The 20,658-nt window shown below is 41.3% G+C and overlaps 3 protein-coding genes across 9 annotated transcripts in view; 2 read left to right on the top strand and 1 right to left on the bottom strand.

Annotated features, from left to right (window-relative positions):
- Myo61F (unconventional myosin 61F) overlaps nucleotides 1-17,782 on the top strand; it is a 30,937-nt gene extending 13,155 nt beyond the window's left edge. For 2 of the 7 annotated variants that reach the window (XM_031993832.2, XM_076371933.1), the window contains exons 2-20: nucleotides 10,384-10,603; nucleotides 12,044-12,159; nucleotides 12,243-12,313; nucleotides 12,904-13,112; nucleotides 13,230-13,412; nucleotides 13,498-13,704; nucleotides 14,045-14,307; nucleotides 14,376-14,545; nucleotides 14,625-14,779; nucleotides 14,853-14,981; nucleotides 15,059-15,212; nucleotides 15,287-15,518; nucleotides 15,590-15,820; nucleotides 15,895-16,054; nucleotides 16,132-16,377; nucleotides 16,448-16,663; nucleotides 16,745-16,845; nucleotides 16,914-17,050; nucleotides 17,149-17,782. In XM_031993832.2, coding sequence (XP_031849692.1) covers nucleotides 10,478-10,603; nucleotides 12,044-12,159; nucleotides 12,243-12,313; nucleotides 12,904-13,112; nucleotides 13,230-13,412; nucleotides 13,498-13,704; nucleotides 14,045-14,307; nucleotides 14,376-14,545; nucleotides 14,625-14,779; nucleotides 14,853-14,981; nucleotides 15,059-15,212; nucleotides 15,287-15,518; nucleotides 15,590-15,820; nucleotides 15,895-16,054; nucleotides 16,132-16,377; nucleotides 16,448-16,663; nucleotides 16,745-16,845; nucleotides 16,914-17,040 — 3,096 coding nt within the window. In that variant the 5' untranslated portion in view covers nucleotides 10,384-10,477 and the 3' untranslated portion in view covers nucleotides 17,041-17,050; nucleotides 17,149-17,782. The other 5 variants (XM_031993829.2, XM_031993827.2, XM_031993828.2 and 2 more) reach the window with 5 other exon arrangements.
- Nucleotides 17,783-17,806: 24 nt separating this feature from the next.
- LOC143175056 (uncharacterized) lies at nucleotides 17,807-18,513 on the bottom strand. The gene is made up of 2 exons (XM_076371939.1): nucleotides 18,281-18,513; nucleotides 17,807-18,131 (listed from the first exon to the last, which is right to left on the bottom strand). Exons 1-2 carry the CDS (start codon nucleotides 18,384-18,386, stop codon nucleotides 17,962-17,964), a joined length of 276 nt encoding a protein of 91 aa, XP_076228054.1. The 5' UTR covers nucleotides 18,387-18,513; the 3' UTR covers nucleotides 17,807-17,961.
- A 703-nt stretch (nucleotides 18,514-19,216) lies between these two features.
- On the top strand, nucleotides 19,217-20,638 carry LOC116434914 (peroxisomal membrane protein 2). Its single transcript, XM_031993838.2, has 5 exons — nucleotides 19,217-19,699; nucleotides 19,768-19,863; nucleotides 19,942-20,089; nucleotides 20,163-20,282; nucleotides 20,352-20,638. Exons 1-5 carry the CDS (start codon nucleotides 19,602-19,604, stop codon nucleotides 20,448-20,450), a joined length of 561 nt encoding a protein of 186 aa, XP_031849698.1. The 5' UTR covers nucleotides 19,217-19,601; the 3' UTR covers nucleotides 20,451-20,638.
- The last annotated feature ends 20 nt before the right edge of the window (nucleotides 20,639-20,658 follow it).

Genomic DNA, 20,658 nt, shown 5'->3' with positions numbered 1-20,658 from the left:
TAAACGCAAAAACAATAAACCCCCAAGAAAGAAGAAACGAGGTTTCTCTTCGGCGTTTATTGCGAAACGAAAGGATCGTCGGCCGATGACAAGAACGCGACGACGAACGGTGCCATTCGCGGTATCTACTTACCCGCAGGTGCCGTTTCATTTCGCTCGCCTACGTGGATGCTGGTGTTTGCGTAACGAAGCCGCAATTAAGCAACCGTTTGGCCATCGCTAATTGTCTCTATCGATGGAAAGCTGCGGCGCGTTGCTCGCGTAGAAATTCATCGGGCGCGAGAGGAACGAGGACGGAAAGAGAGGGGAAAAAAACAGATTGAAGAAGAAAGGAGACGCGGGGTCAGATCTGTTCGATTAATTAGCGTGGAAACGAACGGAGATTTCGCCCGAGCCGATGGCTCGCCGTTTCCGAAGGCGACGTTCTCTGACGAGCGTGACGACATCGCGCATGACTGGACGGGACAATGAGAACCGCCTTCACACTGATTGTTCCCCGTGCCGGGCGTCCGTTAGCGGAGAGGTTTCAGCGCAGGGATCAACCGAGAAATTAGTCATCGACCGAAAGGTCACGACCGAGACAGTGACTCAGATCGATTCCCCCCGATTTCGCGGAGAACCAGCGCCGATTGACCGCGATCGGACGCTCCCCGGAGAACGAGGATCGGGTGCCATTCTCGCGACTCGATCTCGCACTCGATGAAATCGATATCTATCCCCGTCGACGCTGGGAACAAAATGTAGCTGCTGTCTGGCGCAATTTCTATGGAACTCTTCGAATGATCGATTACTTTCAAAAGATTACCTTTAAAAAGAATATGGTCCATTCTCTTTGCCAACCGATCGAGACTGTTTAGATCTGAATTTCGATTATTCTTTCGTGTTACTTTCACGTGGAAGATACTTTATCGGTTAAACCGTTACGATCGCAAGACTGTCGAAGAACTCGTCGAATTTCACGAAAGTTCGCGTTGCGCTGTCTTTTAGCGATTTTTCGAGAGTTACGTACGAACGAGGATACATGCTCTATTAATAATCACTCGCTTTCACGCTTCCATACCTTCTTATCGTTATCGCTGTTGTTACCAAAGCGAACGCGTCAGATGGTAAAAATGGACCCGAGGTCCGCCAGGCTAGGATTGATGTTTCCGTTCTGCCTTGACGGAACAATGAGCACTTATTTCGTAGATAAAATTCAGAAGCGCTTAATTAACGAACGTCTGCCGCCGATTACTCGTTGAAAGGGGAAAAATCGTGTCTCCGCTCGTTTTCAATTCAGCGGCCGGCGAAGATCGCGCGGAATAAAAGAGCCGCGCGGAGGATATCGGGAAGAATGTCGCTGTAAATCATTCCGGGCAGCCTTCAAAAATAGGTATCGCGTTAATCAGCCTCCGCGGGGACGACGGACAGTGATTTTAACGACCGGCCCCGCCGCGTCGAAGTATTTATATCATTCCGCGACGAACCTTGGCCGCGAACCAGAGCCGTTCCCAGCGTTCCACGGAGCCATTTCCAGAGATGGGTCTGTCGCAACCGGTGTTGACGTTGGCAGCTGCGATTCGACGATTCGATCGAACCGCGCTACATCGTGGTTTGCATGTAAATCGTCCTGGAAATAGTCTATAGCCGATTTTTCAGGATACCCAAGGAAATTTCGCTGTCTGCGTTCATTAGCCCCTCGCTCTGTGATTTCTTTCTCGACCGTGATCGACACAAATACTTTGTCATCTCAGTTACTGAGAAAATGAGAAAATACACTGATTCTATATACACGTTTTCCATTTCATCAATTACAACGCGACATATCAAAAGATCTACATAGTTACAATAAGTACAAATGATAAATTCGATTCTCAATGTGAAATCGAATTCTCGAAAGACTCAACGTTCCTAATATATGTTACAACGAATCGTTGGTTCATAAAATTTCTACAGCCGCAATGCAGCTTACTTTCCTCCGCAACGTCCGCCCGCAGTCGAGTAGAAACAGAAAAGCTTGTAATAGAAATTCCCCTTCCAACTGCCCTCTCCAAAGTTGGAAAGTTCGAGCTCGAGAAATGCTTTCCTCTGACGAGCTATCGATCCTATTATCGCCGATTTCATTCGATTCGAGTGGACCTTCGACCTGTTTACCCGGCCGTTTCCGGCTCGCCTCGCGTTCCACCCGTTCCACGGCCTCCGTCGCTCCAATTCTCGATGGCAGAGCGTGAATTCTTCTCCTTTTGCAGCCGCCCATTCTTACCGAACACACGTCGCTCCCATTCCGAGGGGTTCGGGGAAGCCCGAGACGCGAGAAGAGCCTCTCCATTACGGGCGCGGATCGGCCGATTTCCGCGCGAATGGAAAAAGCTCGGTCGCGGCATTGCGACTTCCGATTCGCGGAAAGCCGCCCCGGAGATTTATAGAGTTATTGTGGAGGATCCCGGCCGGCCGGAGTCGTTGACCCGACGAAAGGATTGATTGGACGCGGCCAATCGTGTCGCCCCGACTCGCTTCGGAACATTCATCGGGGTATCTTAAGCGCGGGTCCCTGAAAAAAAAGACGAAACGGGAAAAATAATGGAGAACCGCGACCGTTAGTCTACGCTGTTTTAAACGCGAAATCGTCCGATGTCCGCGCGAGCGCGAGCGCGAGATAACGCGTATCGTAATGCCGATAAGTCTTCTACTCTAATTGCCTCGTTGCACCTTAAACAAACAACGGACGACAGAATAAGGCGATTAGGGAGCAGAAAAAGTTCGCGCGATTCTCTTATTAGCAACGAATCGAAGTCCGACTTCAATTAGCGTTTCGCTAATGGATGAAATCGGTATTAGCCGCATTACGTCTGTATCAGATAAAATGAAATTATTGCATAGAAACGTTCTCTATGCTTCGTAACTTCAGCATCGATTCCTATATTCTCCGATTAATTGATGTTTCAAGTTTTCTCTTGTCTTCCGATCCTGTTTCCATTGGAAAAATATATTATCCAACTTGTTTAACGTAATGCCAGTTAGTTGAGCAGTTACGATGAGAGAAGCGTCGGCGCGGTTAGCGTTGAGAACCCGCACGAACTCTATCCGGTTTTCCTAATACCTTTTCTGCTGTTCGTTCGAGTTTTTCCTTGGTTGACGAGGATTTCCGTTAGGAAGTTTCTGCAGAAGGCTTTTCGTAGGGAAACGTTGTTTCTGCGCGAAGAATCGGGGATTCGGACGACCGGCGGACGCGGTCATCGATTGACTCCGTCCGTCGATAACGCGATGAGGTCACGGAACCGATTCGCGGACAGCCTGTTGCATCTGTGTTTCCTCCCGGGGCACGTTTGTCCCAGTATTCTTGCGACATTCGCCGTGATTGCACTTAAATGACCATTATTATTCTTTAACTGGAACCGATTCCCTCGGCCTTCGAATCGGAACGACACGCATCGCGCCCGTCTTGGCAGTCCGAGGAACATGAGCCGAAGGTAAAGCGAAAACGACCGCGCGACCGACGGAAATCTCGCCGAAAACAGATCGAAATTAGCATTCCGGGATCTATAAGATGAAATATTCCTTTGTAAATCCAAACGAATGTTTCGAAAGCTCTCCAGTAAATACTTCTTTGCAAATCGAGATTAATATTTCGAAATCGTTCTAATTAAGTGTAGATCTATCGAACCCCCTAGAATTCTCTTCTTTCTTTCTTCGCCGACCTTCGCGTTTTTCCTTGGAATCGCTGACGTTTTGTTTGCTCTCGATGTAACTGGAACGACAGGGCAGCATCGATTACGATCGATCGACGCCTAGATCGTTATCGCGTAACCACGGGTGCAACGGGGTCCTTTAAACACGATAACGATAAAAAGGTGAAAACTCCCCACGGGAATGCTGTTGTTACGCGATCCACTTTCGCACGCGTCGGCCGCGCGAAAAATTCGCGGAGATTAGATTAGATTGCGCGAGGTTACGGGACACTGGCGCCGAGTACGGTTTATTGAAATTTAATCGGCGAGAGGAAGGCGAATCGAAATTTTCGCTGTCTTTCGTTTGATCTCTCGCTCTGGCTCTCGTTCCTATAGAAAGAACATTTTTCGGGAGAACGGAAATGAAACGGAGGAACGATCGAAGGAGAACAGATGTTCGAATGGGAATCTTAATGGAATTTGTCTAAGAGTTTCTTGCGCCACGAGTTCTCCGTCGAGCATGTGGAAAGCATTTATATTACGAACTACAACAAGCTTTTTGCAATTGTCAATATGCAAATGGCAGCGGTGGTATTCCAGCTGAAATGAAACGAAAGAGACCGGAAATAGAACGCGAACGTTACCGGTGAAAAATTCGAAATCGCTTAGACGTTTAATGAGCGGGGAACTTGGATTTTTCCCCGTAACTTTTATGCGGCACTCGAGCTTAATAATACACATCTGCAGAAACACGATAAGATTGCAATTATTAATCTATATTTATTTCCACTAGCCGGCCGCGATCGCCGCGCGACCCTTTCTTCGAATTCGCTTCCCTTTTCCCTAATGAGTATCCCACCGTAGGAATCTAATTACGCAACGACCCGCGGATGCGCTGCAGCGTCCCGCGGCGCGGTATAATAATTTCAAACCGGAGAACCCAGTAATCCATAAAACAGCCAGCGGTTCAATAATTAGGGGTAAGACGCCGATAAAAACGTCGCTGATCGATGAAACGGACGGACGGACAAAACAATATAACAGAAAAACAGAAGCTCCGATCAAACCTGCCCCGGGGACAAAAAATTAATTGTCCGCGTTATTCTTAATTCTATCCTCTTTCGCATACCGCGAATATTAAATTAAGTTAAACGCCAATCCTTCCAGCGGTAATGCTCCTTGATGATAAAGCGGCAGATTTTATTCTCCGGCGAATACACCCATTCGAGTAACTACCAGAACTCATCCCTTAAACGTCGATACTTATTTGCTAATAATCATTTCATCGAATAGAAAGGAATAGAAAGCATATCTCAACGTATAATGAACAGCAAATATAAATAGAAACGAACGTGTTTAATCGTTCGAACGATTAAGAGCATTTTTTACTATTCACGCTGGTTAAATTCTCTTTGAAACCTTTATCGCGAGTCTGACGCGTTTTTATAAGAAAGGTTAAGGTTGTGAGACGGGAACAAAGCGTTATCTGTTAAATAATAAATATAAAAAGCAATAAATAAGCGAGAACCGAGTCGTCGCGTCGCGACGTTTGAAAAAGTCGAGTCTCACCTGGGATCCTCGACGCGGTATCAGCGACGGATAGAGCAGCAACGGCGAGGCGGGTAGGGAGAGAAGTCGCGAACAGTCCCGTGATAAACCGAAGGTGGACACTGTTAAGTCATTCTTGAGTAGCGGCCGTCGGCGAACCGATCCTCCGTCGTCACGGTGCCAGAAATCGCGTTCCGGATCCCCGGTGAAACGTTGCGCGAACCTCCGGACCGCTTCCAACACAGTGCCAGTCCGTGCGAGCTACCGAACACGTTCGAAACCGAAATCGGAAGTGGTGCTAAGTTAATCCCGCAACTGGTGGCTCACCGTTTACCTTCCAGTGATCGTCGGTGACCGATCGATCCATAAAAATCGGAGTTTTCTGTGTCGAGATCGGTGCAACTGTCGGATCGCTGCAACGGCTATTGCACGTTTTTCCGAGATTCGATGCGAGTTTCCCGTTTTCACGGGAGGATATGGGATTTTCGAGAATTTGGGGAACTGTGTCGTCGACCGATAGCATTGGTCAACGTGAATTTTCAGTTGTTACGTTTATTTGGTGGCTCTTGTGGTTTTAGCAAGCGAGAAACGGAGTTGCTCTTCTGACTTTCGGATTTCGAGGAACTGATTTTCTCAATTTAGGAGTTAGTTTCGCGTCGGTTGTGAAAGTTGTTGGGAAGTTTCTCGTGAGATATGATTCTGTAGATTCCGATGGATAGAGTTATGTAAATTTTACTGTGGTTTCTGTGTTTTTAGATGCGTTTGAGGTGTCGCGGCAAGGGCCCTTTACGATTTCTTCGAGGTCTCGTAGGGATTATTTTATTCTCGCGATTGAAAATAAACGGAGAAACAACTAGAGAAATGATCGAGTCGAGTTTGTCTTTGCAGATGTTAGAATTCGATCGTTTTAGTTCAAGATTTCTCGAAAACCGACACGATTCTCAACGTTAACTTGTGTTGAATCGTCGGTCAATGTAATCTCTCGATCTTTACAATGGAAAAAGAAGAAGCCCGACTACAAGGGATTTCCGTGAAACCGTTCTTTTCCTTAATAATGAGTGACAAAGTCCTGATATCGCGAATCGAGCACGATACGCCGGCGAGGTAACGTTGCAGGAACGATCGTTCGGTCGGAAACAGTGCGATAGGAATGTAATAAACGAATTGAAGTACGTTCTCGATTAAATCTCATCCCTCGATAGCCGGTAATCTCGGCCCGATAAGAGAAACCAGCGACGTGTCTGTTGTTATCGAGGACTGGACAGTGTATACACGTTCGTGAAAAATACGGTGCTGCAGGGCTCGCGTTAGTGCAATGACGATGCACAACCTTGGATCCGCTAATGCGGGGAGCGTGATTCCGATGTTTTCATCGTGGTAGATACTCAACGACCGGACTATTCTTTAAAACAAAGCTTTCCACGAGGAAACGTCTAAGAAATGTCCATTGGAATCCCCATTATCGAAGCGTAAAGCATCGAGGAACGCTTATCGCTGATGATATTAAAAGAATCATTTGCTTTACAAAGCAGAAGCTTCACCTTGAAATAAATAATATCGCCTGTTCCCCTAATTCAAAGTAATCTGTTACGTCAGACGGGCGAAAGAGAGAATTACCGATGAAGGTTAACAGTAAAACTTCATGTGAATTCTTATTTCGGTACTTTAACCTCTTGCCCTACGATTTACTTCTCAACCATTACGAGTCTAACTATTTTGACAATGTAGATTAATAATTTATTGAAAAAAGAGAAGAATTGTAGATATATCTACGTTCGCTACAAAGTAGAATCGTAAGAGTAATATTTTTCGTTAAATTCTACTCGATTATTGTAATCGCTCAAAAAAAGACCCGAGTTCTACAACTTTCGTGATTTCACGAAGTCATAAATTCGCATGAACAATCGGCCTCATCGTCGCGTAATTAATAGAATCCAATTAATGTAGTTCGCGAACGTAGTAGTTTCTCTTTATATTCGTTTCACGCGAAGTATCGCGCGATATCGGGGCTCGACACCGTCCAACTCGAAGTTCGCCGTGTTTATTGATATCATCAAGAGCAAATACTAATTTATTGGACGTTGGATCAGCTAATGGCGTGGCGTCGCGTCGGTTCGATCGAACGAGACGCGCCGTTCGGACGGATTTCGTTGCGCCGCTTTTGCAACCGGCGCGCGCGTCCGCCGACAATTAGACGACGGTTTCATTAGGAAAATGGGGAGGATTAATTGGTAACAGAAATCAAGGGGCGACATTCTTGCGTAACGCGCGACCACTTCGCCGGCTGATACTCCCGATCTCGATTCTCGATTCTCGAAAAAGAATAGTCGCGCAAACAACCGATCTAATCGAGCGGATACAAAAATTTCTCCGTGCAGAATTCCCCGCGATATCTGTCGCGTTTCTTTATCGCGGCTAGATTATTGTATTTTATTATTATTGTCCAGCGATACAGTATTCTAGCAGATACGATCTGTCATGCACAGGGTGGCCTGTTTGTCTTTGACTCTGGTTACCGTTTCGCACCGAAATTTTCATATTTTTCTTTGATATCGATGTTGAATGATACTTTGAACGAATAGGACTTATTTCTGAGTTATTTCTGACTCAGCGATTTGTAATAATGTTGAGAAGTTCGAAGCTTGAAACGCGAAGATATTTGGTCAATTATGTCTTCTGGAATTTAATAGCGTCAGTTTCTGTTAGATCCGACAGTGATGTTCTATATGAATTCACCACCCTATATACGAAGTAGTTTCGATCGAAGAAAATAAATATCACCGCTACAAATTGGTAAATTAAATGTAACATGTGCAGCAGGTTCCGGGGGGTTGTTTTTTGAATGGAATCCTCGTGAAAGGAAATTCACCGATCCGAAAAGTCACAGATATCACGAACCAGATCGAAACCGGTTGTTCACGAAGTTCACCCGTTATCTTATCTCGCGATCTGACGTTAGATTTCACGGAGAAACGTAAGAAGCATCAGTTGCGGGAAATTAATACTGGTTCCGAGCTCGCGATAACAATAACTCGTGATTATATAATTCACATTAATCCGTTCTGGATGTTCTTCAGGGAGCAGGAACACCGGTGAAACATGGGGTGAGTTGACGATTACCTGTTTGCCTTAGTAGAATCGTTAGATAAATAATAAAAGATAATTGGTATGAAAATAGTAGGATTTTAATTCCTAGGAACAGGAAATAATAAAGATAAAAATAAAAATAGTAAAAATAGGAAATAATATGAATATAATATAATATATAATTAATATAATATATGAATAATCTTATTATTATTTCCTATTTTTATAATCTTTATTTACATTATTTTTTAAAGATTATAAAAATAGGAAATAACAATAAGAATAAGAAAACAACTGTTTTCGATACAGTAACAGCAGAGTTGAAAATACACATTTTCCTGTAGCATCTTCGCGCCATTGTACTTTTCTGTTCCCACGAACGGCGCAACCCTCGCGAACCATCAGGTAGGGGGAAAATGGTCCGGGTTCCCTCGAACCGTACCTGATTGCTTATTTCAACCCCACCTGCAGCTTTCCGTGCTGCGTCCTCAGTTTCCTCTCGAGCGTTTCATCGAAACGTACAGAAATTCCTAGGCGAAACCGGATAACGAAATCTTCCTCGGTAAGTTGAAGCAAGTTCGCAACCGCCGCGTCGCGCGATAATCCTATATCGATTTCCCAACATCTGTTTACGTTATTTCAATATCTAATCTGAAACTTTATCGTCCGTGATTCGGGAAAGTCAAATAATTCCTCTACCGCGAACTCGTCGCAGGAAATTACAACGAACGGATGCTTAGTAAAGTTCTTCGCGTTCCTTTAAACCTTTACACCCTTGAATTCGATAAGAGTGCAAGAAGATCGTCATAAATACACGTGTTTCCACTTCCTAAATCAAGTTATCAATAGAAATTTAATATTACATACATCTTGTTGCTACATTAAACCAAATGACGACTAACAAGGGAAGCTATCGAACGTAGAAATTCAAAAACTTACGAAACTTCGTATGCAATTAAAGTAAGTCAAGCCTAATGCATTGCAAACTTTCGTTCATACCGAATTTCACTTTGAAAGGGCGGTTTCCTCTTACTTGCACACCAAGTTTCGTAATCTCCCGATTTTCCGGGTTCGATAACTTCCCTTGTTAATCATCTCTCGAGTGCTGACAGTCGAACCTCTATAACTTCTGCAATTTTACGAATCCTGACATCTTGTTAAGCACAGGTTCTCAGAAGTCTGAGGCAGAACACGAACAATATAGAAATTACGCATAAAAACGTAAGAAATATGGATTTCCTTGTTTCCTTACTACAGTATGTCCCTCGTGTTTCTGATATTCGAGGAATATTAACTGCACGTCCACGAGGCACTCGTAACGGCGAATAATTATGGATTTTCCCCTTTCGAAGCAGCGAACGGAACAAGCTGACGTTCCTCCGCTTCCGTCTCGTGCTTTCTCCTCCTCCCCGTGACGGGGAAACGGTCGCCGATGCAATATCATTATCGATGGCCGTTCGAAAAGCCCGGTCTCGTCACACGATACGCGAGAAAGCGCGGTCTGCGAGCATTGTCCGGAAACGAAACCGACACCGTGAACTTCGACGGCGCTTCACGCGATCGGTGTCGATTTTCCGCGTGCGGTCGCGGACACGGATACGCGTCACGCAAAAATCCGCGGTTCCAGAAGCGCCAGCGCTGCGTTTATCCGTTCAGCGAACGGCTACGGAGAAACTACTCGATTTTCCCTGTTCTTCCATCGCGTTTCGTTCGATTGAAGCTCGTCTTTCTTTCGAATACGGAATTTATCATGCTAGAACGAAGAGCTTGAGCAATCTAGCCATCACATTTTTCTTAATCGTTGGCTTTCGTGAATCAAGAACTCTTTTTCAATGAATGTTGCTACTTTCGTAGATTAACCCCTTGCCGTACAATGAGTGAGACTCGTGACGAAGATTTTTAGACTAATTTAAACAATCGATGTTATTCATTACCCAGGGATCGAAGCAAGCAACTACTTACTGTTATCAATGTATTATCAATGTATTTCAGTAGCAAAGTGTAGCTAACGAAGGGAGTAAAAAGAAAAGAAGATTTCTTCGCGAACAATCGAACGAAATTTCCTTTTTCTAACTCGACACTCGAAATTCCGGTTGTTTAGCGAGGACAGCGCGGTCTCCGACACTGGGGGTGGTGTGAGCGGTTCCGGCAGCAGACCGGAAGTCCTCAAGAGCAACCACGAGCTACGGAGGAAAATGGAACGTGGTCTGCACGAGCGGGACCGCGTCGGTGTCCAGGACTTCGTCCTCCTCGAGGACTTCCAGAGCGAGACAGCGTTCATCGATAATTTGCGGAAACGGTTCAGCGAGGATCTAATTTACGTAAGTGGACGCTGATTACACCGCGGCCGCGTCCTCCCTCTTCGACGTCTGGCTCCGCTCGTTCCCCGGCATCGACGAGGCTAATCAAATCAGTTTGAAGACCCTAGTCCGAGGGAACTCCGCCGTTTCGATTATTAGAATTAGATTCTGGATTTTTACCGTTCGAACGCGATTTTCTGTATATACTCCGCGAAGACTGGAGCCGACCAGACGTCGTTTTCCTCCGTTGTGGACTGTGATACTCGACATTCGAATGAGAACAATATTAACCCTTTGCACTCGAGAAATATTCATTATTTTCTGGTGAAATATCGGTGGTATTTTTTACAACATAATGGAATACCTTGCATAAACTAAGTGACAGAACTATTTCATTTCGATGTTCCATGTGTTGATCCATGATAGACAGTTTAATATTGAATTTGAGATTTTATCATTTTCTTAGGTCAAATGGCGACTGAAAGGCGCCTCTCGAGTGCAAAGGGTTAAACTTTGATTGCGTTCACGTTTCATTATATCTGTGTTTAATCTGAACGGTACCGTTATTGAATTAAATCCAACCCCTCGCGCTCGAATGGCGGCTAAGGATTCGACGCAGCAATATTATGAAATTCAAAATTTAATATCAGATATTGCGTTACCAGTCAATGCATGAAACGTGAAAATAAAATGATACAACGGTGGACATGCTCGGATAATGAAGATTCTTGCGCGTACGGCCACGCTTGTCCGTTGCCTCGCCGCCGCTCGCTAATTCAATTATCCGGACTGAAGTGCCGCCTTCTTCGCGGTGCGCTTCGATAATTTTATTAACAAGTTAACCCGTTCGCGCGGCTTCGGTTTTGTGTATCTTTTGGGCGGGGTGCGTTTAGACGATGCAGCGGTGAAATAATCGAATCAATTGCAATTAGGAGCTAGCTGCAATTGTCGCAGGGAAGGACGGAGAATGTGATGTGTTAGCGTTCGTTAACGCTTGATTCACGGAACGAGGAAACTTAAGGCATATTGAGTTCTATAAACGTTATTTCACTTGATTGTAGTTGAGGAATAAATCACAGAAAATATTACAACCTAATGCAAGCATAACACGAGTCCGACACGTTCTCGAATCGGTTAACCCTTTGCACTCGAGAGGTGACTCTCACCGCTTGATTTGAATTAGTAAAATTGTAAGTTCATATATAATATTAAGTTTCGTGTAATGCATCGATACGTGAAATGTTGCAATAAAATAGCTTTGTGTCTTGACTTACGTATGCTTTCTCATTGGTTGGTTTCAAATAACGTCTACATCTTACCAGAAAACGTTAATCATTTCTAGTGCAAAATTTTTTAGTGTAAAGGGTTACACAACCGTGGACACACAGGAGTCCGCGATTTTTCCGTAGCTTCTCGCAGGAGCGTTGTTTCCGTGATAACCGAGCAGAATCCATTTTGCAGACGTACATCGGCCAGGTGCTCGTCTCCGTGAACCCTTACAAGAAGCTGCCGATCTACAGTCCGGCGACGATCCAGTACTACCACGGGCGAAACTTCTTCGAGGCTCCGCCGCACATGTAAGGATCGGCCAGGAATTTCGATAACGATCTCCGTTTCAAGTGGAAACAGCGAACTCATTGTACGGGAACTTCTGTTTCAGTTTTGCGTTGGCGGACACCGCGTACCAGTCTCTTTCTAAGGAAAACTTGGACCAATGCATCCTCATCTCAGGTATTAAAGGAATTCAGGTTTAACTTCGTGTCGGTTGACGTTTGCTGTGGCAAAAGTGTCGCAGATCTTGAAGATTCTTTCAGCGGCGATCGATAGCTTTGTTTCTCGGAGATATTCCGGTGTTTTGAATAGATTCTCACGAGCGTTTTAACTCCTCGCCATAGTGAGACTCGTGATGAAGATTTCGAGATTAGTTTAGTTTACCAATGTATTATCTTCAGAGTGAAGGACTTGGAATTGATAATTTCTTTGTGTTTCTAAATTGGCAAGATTTTACATGATAAAAGCGAAGTGAAAGCGAATAATATGGCGATGGGTTGAAAGAAAATGATTAACACGTTGACCGCCGTGATGGTAGATCTAGATTACTCGAAGTCGATTATAAGAAAATTAATGCATAGAAATATTTAGTTACGTAACTGAAGAGCGATGAATAATGTTTTAACGCTTGAAATTCTCATGACGATCAACGTGGTAACGTTCCTGCCGTAAAATTAGTTGAGAGTGTTAGACTGTTTTTCGGTCGGATGGTATAGTTTCCGCAGGGATACTCGATGTTGGTTTGAATGTTGCTCGATCCTGTTGCGTAGGCGAATCCGGTTCGGGGAAGACCGAAGCCTCGAAGAAGGTCCTAGAATTTATCGCGGCCGCGACCGGCCACAAGAAACAAGTGGAGGAAGTAAACGATAAATTGATCGGTAGCAATCCCGTGCTCGAAGCGTTCGGAAACGCGAAAACTAATCGCAATGATAACTCGTCCCGTTTCGGCAAGTACATGGATATCCAATTTAATTTCCAGGTACAAACGGCAGAGCATCTCATTGTTCAATGCCTCTTTATCTATCTCGCATGATCGGCCCATGATACGGCAGCCTGGCCGACGGTGCGCGTCCTATTTCATTGTCTTTCCTTCCAGGGAGACCCCATCGGCGGGAACATACTGAATTACCTGCTCGAGAAGTCGCGAGTCGTCCATCAATTCGCCGGCGAACGGAACTTCCACATTTTCTATCAGTTGCTCGCCGGGGCCAGCGACGACACTCTGAGGAAGCTGTTCCTTAAAAGGAACTTGGACACTTACTATTATCTGACTAATGGCGTAAGTGACATCCTCGAAGCGTCGAGATTTTTGCGTCGACTCAATGCTTGAATGGCACTGCGATTACCCGAGCTTTTGTTCCTAGACAAAGGGGACCGTGGACTCCATCGACGATGGCAGCCAGTATAAGGAGGTGATAAAGGCTATGAAGACCATGGAAATGAACCAGCAGGAGCAGGACGATTTGTTCGCAATAGTCGCCTCGGTGCTGCACATGGGAAACGTTGGCTTTACCGAGGAAGACGGTATCGCGCAGATTCTGAAGCCCGGCTCCGTGGAAGCCGTTGCCACTGTAAGATCATTTGATGGGATATTTTGGAGCAATTGCGAGGGAGCGAAGCTTGGGTAATTCTTGTCGTTTCCGAATGACGCTAGAGATTGCAGGAATTATTGAAGCTGCAATGGGTAAACTATCAATGATGCATTTATGAATTCCAATGGTCTACGAAGAATAGCATACGAGCTATTAACACATAAGAGATTCCGTTTTACTTTGGAGTTTGCATGTTGAAAGAAAATGTTAATCCGCACGGACACCCGCAGCGTTCTAGCTTCGGGTTTTGTGCGGCGGAGAAAGTGACTTTGAGCGGCGTCTGTAATCTTTTGCTTGAACAAGTCAAATTCTTTTGTAGTTACTGGGATGCGATGTGAAACAATTAGCGGATGCATTTACACACCGCACAATAGACGCCCGTGGCGACGTGGTCGTCTCCCCATTGAACAGGGAGCTGGCAATTTATGCACGCGATGCTCTAGCCAAAGCCGTATACGACAGACTGTTCACGTGGCTCGTGACCAGGTTGAATAAATCACTGCAACCGGTCCGTGAGCCTCCGCGCAAGATGGTCATAGGAATCCTGGATATATATGGATTCGAAATCTTCCAAAAGAATAGGTACGAGATCTCCGCAACCGGATTGCAAACTTGTTCACGGCGATTCATTCGAAACATTGTTCCAACAGCTTCGAGCAGTTCTGTATAAATTATTGTAATGAGAAGTTACAACAGTTGTTCATTCAACTGACGCTGAAGTCCGAGCAAGAGGAGTATCTGCGCGAGGGGATAACCTGGGAGAACGTTCAATACTTTAATAACAAAGTTATATGTGATTTGATCGAGGAGAAGCATAAAGGTATTCATTTTATGGTTCTATTGGTAAGGTCTATTAATAGGAGCGCCGTGGACGTGACTGATTTCGCGTTACTTCATAGGAATAATATCTTTGATGGACGAGGAGTGCCTTCGCCCCGGTGATCCAACCGACCTGAGCTTCTTAGAAAAACTGAATGTCAATTTAAACAGCCATCCTCATTACATCAGTCATATGAAAGCTGATCTGCAAACGCAGAAACTTATGGGGCGAGATGTACGGTTCAAACTATCTAGCCCATCGCTCGGGTCTTAATTTTTGCGTTTCTAACGATAATCGTGGTTTGCAGGAATTCAGATTGGTACATTACGCTGGGGATGTAACGTACAATGTCCGCGGGTTTCTTGAGAAGAATAATGACTTGTTGTTCAGAGATTTGCGTGAAGCAATGTCGCACACAACAAATTCGATCACCAAGGTATTTCCCTAATTTTCCTTACACACATTATGAAGCAACCTCTTCTATTTTTAAATGAAAAATATATAATGTTGCAGTCTGTATTCGATGTGAAAGACCTAACCAGTAAGAAACGACCGGAAACAGCTATTACGCAATTCAAGAACAGTTTGAACAATCTTGTTGAGATCCTTATGGGCAAGGAGCCTTCGTATATTCGTTGCATAAAGCCCAATGACTACAAAATGCCCAGTAAGCCAGAGTCTCTATGCCATTCATCACAGTCGAAGAATGTTTCTTTATTCTAAAGCGAAATTCAATTGCAGATCAATTTAATGAGAAGATTGTGCTGCATCAAGTGAAGTATTTAGGTCTCATGGAAAATCTACGAGTCAGGCGAGCTGGTTTTGCCTACAGGAGACCATACGAACAGTTCTTGCAACGTTACAAATCTCTGTGTCCACAAACCTGGCCCAATTATCATGGAGCAGCCAAAGACGGCGTGCAAATTCTTGTGTGTTATCTTGGGTTCGAGCACGACGAATATAGGATGGGCAAGTAAGTGATACTTGTATGATAAATATAAAACTGTTGTATATTACTGAACTGAACAAGAATCTTTTATCTAGCACAAAACTGTTCATTCGGTTCCCTAAGACGTTATTCGACACAGAAGATGCCTTCCAAATGAAAAAGCATGATATAGCTGCTATTATTCAAAGTAAGTGGAAATGTATATTAGTGAGACGAAGATACTTGAGAATGAAGAAAGCAGCTATCGTCTTCCAAAAAAATATTCGGAGATGGCTTGCAAGACGCGAAGCTGAAAAAAGACGAAAAGCGGTTATTACCATTCGCAGGTAGAGTAAATCACCTTCGGATATTTTAAAAATGTTTCAATAGATTAGTGATGACATTGAATAATTTTGCGCAGATTTATTGAAGGATTCATTACACGAAATGGCCCACCGACTGAAGTCAACGTGGCATTCATTGAATTAGCAAAGTCACAGTGGTTAATCAAGCTCTCTAAATCACTTCCTCAGGGCGTTCTAAATAATTCTTGGCCTCCCTGCCCGTACTCCTGTCGAGAGGTAAATTAATCTATTAATCTATTAAGCTCTTTGACTATGTAAATACGCATTTCACTGAAAAACAATCATTCTTGTAGACCTCTGAACACTTGCGCATCATGTATAAAAAGTGGAAGGCGCGTAACTACAGATTGAGTTTGTCGAAAGAAGAGAAAGAGCATTTCGAATTAAAAATTTTAGCAGAATCTCTGTTCAAGGGGAAAAAGAAGTCGTACCCTAAGAGTTTAGGACCGAGGTTCCAGAACGATCGACTTGGCGCAGAGCACAAAGCGCTGAGACAGAGTTTCATTAATAATATCCTTCCTAGAGATGAAACCATAAAAGTAAAATCTTTTCTTTATTTTTTGGTATTCAAAGTATGATAGCGAGAATCTATAATTCTTTTCATTTCAGTACGCGACTCCTGTTATTAAGTATGATCGACATGGGTACAAGCCTCGTGAAAGGGTACTAATTTTAACGGAAAACGCAGTGTATATTTTAGATACCCTAAAAACTTTTAAACTTAAGCATAGACTACCGTATAAGTCTATAGAAGAATTGGTGGTTACTGGCGAATCGGATAATATATTGATTGTCAGGATACCGCCTGAACTGAAAAAAGATAAGGTTTGTAATTGTTACTTTTCTTATAAAAATTATATTCAAACGCCTGCAGTTTCTTACTTGTTTTACTCGTATTCTGCTTAGGGTGACTTAATTTTGGAAGTACCATATATAATAGAAGCGCTAACAAAGGCAATTGATATCACCAACAACCAAAATATTCTTCAAATCGTTCATACAGAATCGTAAGTAGAAAAATAATACATTTAAATTGGAATGAATGCGCTACATAATAATTTGTCTCGCATTTTAGAGTTTCACACAAACTAGTCAGTGGTAAAGAAGGTGTAATTGAATTCAGAACTGGTACAACACCAGCCATTAGTAAAAACAGACAAAGTGGACATTTGCTGGTGGTAAATACAAACTCTGCAGCATGAAATAATCAAGGTAAATTATAATTTTTGTTCTGTAATTACGTATAATATTCTAGGTGGCATCTCCATAATTCTCAGAGAAATTTTAAACGGAAATTATTATGTACTTAGAAGGATGTGTTCAGCATTGGAAGTATGGGCCAGCTTGTGATCTAGAGTGGAAGATTGTTAAGAAGAGATAATATATTAAAATTTAGGAAATTTGTTAAATAACACTCGCCGTTTTGTACCTTGTTGAACGATATCAGTTTGTAAAATATTTTGTGAAATAGTGTTTATTTTTGTAATTAGCGAATCGTCTGCAAAATGGATCATTTTTGCAAGCAGTATGGTTTTGCCTAATGATGGGAAATCAGTGCCTTCTATGAAACTATTGTTAACTAATCGCACAAGAAAATAATTTATTACTAGGTATCTTACAGGTGCACTAAAAATTATTCCCCTTTTCTATATTTATATTATATAAGTCACTGTGCCATTGATAATATTTCATGTTCAGGATTATCTTATGGAATATTGACAACATAGAGTTAAATTAAACTAATATCTTTAAGTCTTCAAAAATGAGTGGATTTTACTAATCTTTCCTGTTACGCGTCCTTATTCTACAAATCAATTTTGGATATGAATCTTAGTTTTGTGTTTGTCATTTGTGTAAAATATTTTCAAAGAAATACTATTATTAGAAAGTACAGTAAAATTTTTGTTTCTGCATTTTTTATATTATTGCTCCTATTTAACGGTGATATTTATTTAAACTGAAATAAAGTTTTAGTTGAAAAACATAAGATATCTTTTATTTTTCTTTGTACATATAATACAAAATTCTATGTACAGATACCTTAATCTTATCTATCATTAATACTCATATAAAGAAGAAAAGATTCATTTCCTTCACGTTAGTATACAAACAATGCAATTACTTTATTTCTTTTTTCGTGAAGTAGAGGGTTCCTTTTTTGTAAGAGACTTTTTTCCATCCAAAGCTTTCTCTCGTAATTCATCCTCCATTGCCTTGTTAACTGTTCTAGTGATCATTTGTTTTAATTTATGTGCATCCTCAACCTTTTTTTTCTTGGGTTGAATTGGCGCGTCTATAAAAAATAATTACAACACCGACCGATCATGATCAGCTGCACTTACTTCAATTTACAAAAACAAATGAATAATACCTATGATTAATTATAACTACAAACTACTTAAAAGTATAGTATAAACAGAACTGTAAGATAGATTTACTTACTACTTCTGCGCTGTATCGCGGGAGCTTTCTTCTTACCCTTTTGCTTAACCTTTCCCTTCGACGAAGAAGGTAACTTTGTTTTCACTTTCAATTTACCTTGTGCCATTTTAAAATTCTGAATACAATTTCAAAAACACTTGATCCAAAACACAACACGTGTATTTAGTTGCGCATATAACGTAACCTTCTCTACACTTCATGCATAGTAAATGCGGATCTCATGAAAACAAAACCACGTGACTTTTAGTGGAACATTTCAAAAGTACTTATTCCCAATTTCAATTATTTACATGTATTATGAAACAAAACGGAAACCTTAACATTGATTAGAATAATGATCTCTTTTAAAATGTAATCTATATCTCTACATAAAAAATAATTCGATAACAATAAGATACGACATGTATAATTTTGTTATTAATAAAAATTGAATATTAAGTTATTAAACATTGGTTTTTAACGTAAGTACATTTGGTTTAATGAGTAATATAATCTAGCATAGCTTTATTAAAAAATCGTGTAAAGCTTGGATTAATACGTTTTAATTAATTCAGTTTCTCCTAGTCAAAGAACCATTTAGAGACATCTACAAGACGTATCGATTAGTAGAGCTTAGACATTTTCCCACGGATGGCGACGGAAGTCTTTTCAACCATTATGTATTTAACAATCAAGTTTGCTGTAATCATGTGAATGCATAATATCGATTTAGGAAAATTCAATGAACAATCTAATTTCGTTGAAAAATAGATGTTGTCCGTAGCACGATATTACAGCGAATTTAATTCTATTTATTTAAACATGATAATAAAGTAGGAATGAGGTAAATAATTAATTTGTAGGAAGATACATAAATTGGAAAGTTGAATGCATTAAAAAATGCTATGTATAAGTATACCGTTATAAACAATTTAGTCTGTAAGTTGAAACGTATGTAATATTTTTGTTGTGTGACTCGCTTCATCTCTTATGACATATTCGATTTATCGAACGCATTAATTATATGCAAATTTTGAAACCCGTTAATTACAAAATTCAAAAGCGGACCAAGATGTTTTCGTCAGTCCTCATTATTTCCAAGGATTCAGTAGATTAGTGATATTTTTATCATTCAATCGAGTACATCAAGATTAACCTAATGACTTGCAAAATCAATTAAACCTGTACACGATACGTTTGAGTTAGTAATATTGTCTATCGTTCGCTGTCTTTTATCAGATCATTCCTTTTGCATTTTACATACGTCAGCTCATTTACAAGCTTTATCTCTCGTTACTTAATTTTTTACGTCGTAAACATATATCAGCAAAAACCATTAATAATGTCACTTTCTAAACCAATGGATTTAATTCTTCAGCTAACAAGTGCGTATTTCGAGCGCCTATATACGAACCCAGTAAGAACAAAAGCACTTACCAGGTATATTAAGGTTTTAATGATACACATAAAATTATACGTACATTTACTAAGAGTTTTTTCATTTTCAGCTGTATTATTGCCTCATTAGGAAATTATGTATCACAAAAAATTGCAGGGGCAAAAGTCACTAATGGAGATAGTTTACTTGCCTTTGCACTCTTTGGGTAAACTTAATAAAATCACAATTAAGTTTTTTAATTAATTTGTATTAGAAATTAACAAATAATATCATTATTCTATAGGTTATTCTTTGGAGGCCCTGTTCCACATTATTTTTACTCATACATATATCCATTTGTGAGAAATCCTCTTGGACTTTTGTTAATAGATAGGTGTTTGTATACACCATGTTTCCAAGCTTTATCATTATACATGTTATCTATTTTTGAGGTATAATTTCTTATTTTAAATGTACATTTTTTCATTTCATTGATAGATCAAACTATAAGTTTATTTTTTTTAGGGTAACACACATAATGATGCTTGCAAACAGATGAAGAAGTTATATTGGCCAATACTGAATGCAAACTTAAAATATATAACACTGATACAGTTCATCAACTTGAAATATGTTCCACCAGTGGTATGCATTAATATGCTTTTTAAATATTGATCTCTCATATACTTTAGTCATCTTTATATTTTATTTTAGTTACGTGTTTTTGTTATGAATATAATTGGCTTCTTTTGGATCATCTATCTTGCACAGCAACGAGCAAAGCAAGCAAGAACTAGAGGACTACGGAAATAATGCATTAATGTGGGTTAAATATTTTGTCATACAAAATTGGAGGGGACCACACATACAAAAGGAAATATATTTTATATACGAGCTACATATTTAAGTTGATTGTAGCATAGGACTTGTTACTTATATGTATTATGTATTTAAGATTTCAGTATATCAACTATTTTATAAGTTAAATTATATAGGGAAATGTTCGAGTTGGTATCCAAAT

Source organism: Nomia melanderi, chromosome 11, assembly GCF_051020985.1.
Source record: "Nomia melanderi isolate GNS246 chromosome 11, iyNomMela1, whole genome shotgun sequence".
NCBI lineage: Eukaryota > Metazoa > Arthropoda > Insecta > Hymenoptera > Halictidae > Nomia > Nomia melanderi.
This window is presented reverse-complemented; position numbering and strand designations above follow the sequence as displayed.